At 54.5% G+C, this 1,667-nt stretch overlaps 1 protein-coding gene across 1 annotated transcript; it reads left to right on the top strand.

The window, feature by feature from the left end:
* Window positions 1–421: 421 nt before the first annotated feature.
* Window positions 422–1,586, top strand: ETH_00042170 (uncharacterized protein; the record flags this gene model as incomplete). Its single annotated transcript, XM_013379615.1, has 4 exons — window positions 422–501; window positions 723–854; window positions 1,172–1,213; window positions 1,425–1,586. Coding segments are annotated over 4 exons (416 nt in total), but the record flags the coding sequence as incomplete, so codon positions are not given.
* Window positions 1,587–1,667: the final 81 nt, after the last annotated feature.

The following is a 1,667-nucleotide window of genomic DNA, read 5'->3' as shown; positions in this document are numbered from 1 at the left end:
GCCGTTGCTGCTGCGCTGCTGCAGCCGCTGCAGCAGCAAGTTGTGGGGGCAATCTTAAAAGCCCTGAAAGAAAGAATTGGATACTTCTTTGTTTCCAGAGACACTCAAGCTAAAATGGGTGCGAAACCCTAAACCCTAAACCCTAAACCCTAATTGCGCCAGACCCCAAGCTACTGGTAAAACTCCAACTCCAGAGCTTTAACCCTATACCCCTAAACCCTAAACCCTAAGCCCTAATCCCCAGTGTAAATGAAGTTTAGCACTTTGAGCTTGTGGGTACCCGAAATTCAAACCCTAAACCCGAGACCCTAGAGACAACCCCGGCCCCTAAACCCTAAACCCTAAACCCTAAATCCTAAACCCTAAACCCTATACCCTAAATCCTAAACCCTAAACCCTTTTGGCAGTGTCTTTCGCGCAGAGGGTTTGCTGGATCGGCTGCATTTGGAGAACTTGGAGTTTAATGCTGCGCGTCTCACGGACGAGCTCCGCAGGCACCAGGCAAACCCTAAACCCTAAACCCTAAACCCTAAACCCTCATTCCGCTCTCAAGCGTTTCCTTGCGATCCCAGTCCCCTCTGAGCCCCCACTCGCAGCTACGGCCCAGGGGCCGCTGCCACGCCCTAGAATTCAGGTTCAGGGTTTAGGGTTTAGGAGTTGGAATTTAGGCTTTAGGGTTTAGGGTTTAGGGTTTAGGGTTTAGGGTTTAGGGTTTGGCGCAGATCCCCGTGGTGGTTACTGGGGGCGGAGTGGCTGTGGCCGACACCAGGCTTTACTTGACCCACGCCCGGCTGGACATAATAGCGGAGAATTGCGAACTGCGGCTGGCCCCCAAGGGTTTTGCAGACGCCTCCGTAAACCCTAAACCCTAAACCCTAAACCCTAAACGCAGAGCCCTAAACCCTAAACCCTGAACGCTAGGCCCCGCGCCCCGCGCCCTGGGCCTGCGCGGCTCCGTGCAGCTTGGGCAACGGGCAGCAAGGCGGACGGCTCAACCTGCAAACCCTAAACCCTAAACCCTAAACCCTAAACCCTAAACCCTAAACACTAGCGGCGATGGATGCGGTAACTGTCCTTCCCGAGCTGCAGAAACTTACAGCCCCAGCTGTTGCAGCTGCTGCAGTTTAGGGTTTAGGGTTTAGGGTTTAGGAAGTGTTTGGGGGTTTTTCAGGAAGGGAATCTCGCCGAAGTCGCAGAACGGCAGCTGCAAGAGGTGACAAGCCTCAAACCCTAAACCCTAAACCCTAAACCCTAAACCCTAAAGTGAACGTCACCAGTAGCTTTGTAGACTTGAAGACAGAAGTCCTCGAAGGGCCGACAGCTCAGGTCACTAGCTGCCGTGGCCCAGGGGCGTCAGGCCCAGGCCCCAGGGTTTAGGGTTTAGGGTTTAGGGTTTAGGGTTTAGGGTTTAGGGTTTGCTGCAGGTGAACACGCACATTCGGCAGTTTTACTCGCTGCAGAAGCAGCAGGAGCTGCAGCTGCGGCTGCAGCGGCTCGACCGGCTGCTGAACGAACACTTGAAAGAAGCAGCAGCAAGAAAGGAGTTCGAGGCGGAGGCGAGGGAGGTGCTGCAGCAGCAGCAGGCCGTGCGCCAAACCCTAAACCCTAAACCCTAAACCCTAAACCCTGATTTTGAACCCGACGCAGATCCCGAACCAGGGGATCCA

The sequence above is a fragment of the Eimeria tenella genome, genomic scaffold (genome assembly GCF_000499545.2).
Source record: "Eimeria tenella Houghton genomic scaffold, Eth_scaff3644, whole genome shotgun sequence".
NCBI classification, from domain to species: Eukaryota; Apicomplexa; class Conoidasida; order Eucoccidiorida; family Eimeriidae; genus Eimeria; species Eimeria tenella.
Note: the sequence above shows the minus strand (reverse complement) of the source record. Positions and strands in the feature narration are given on the sequence as shown.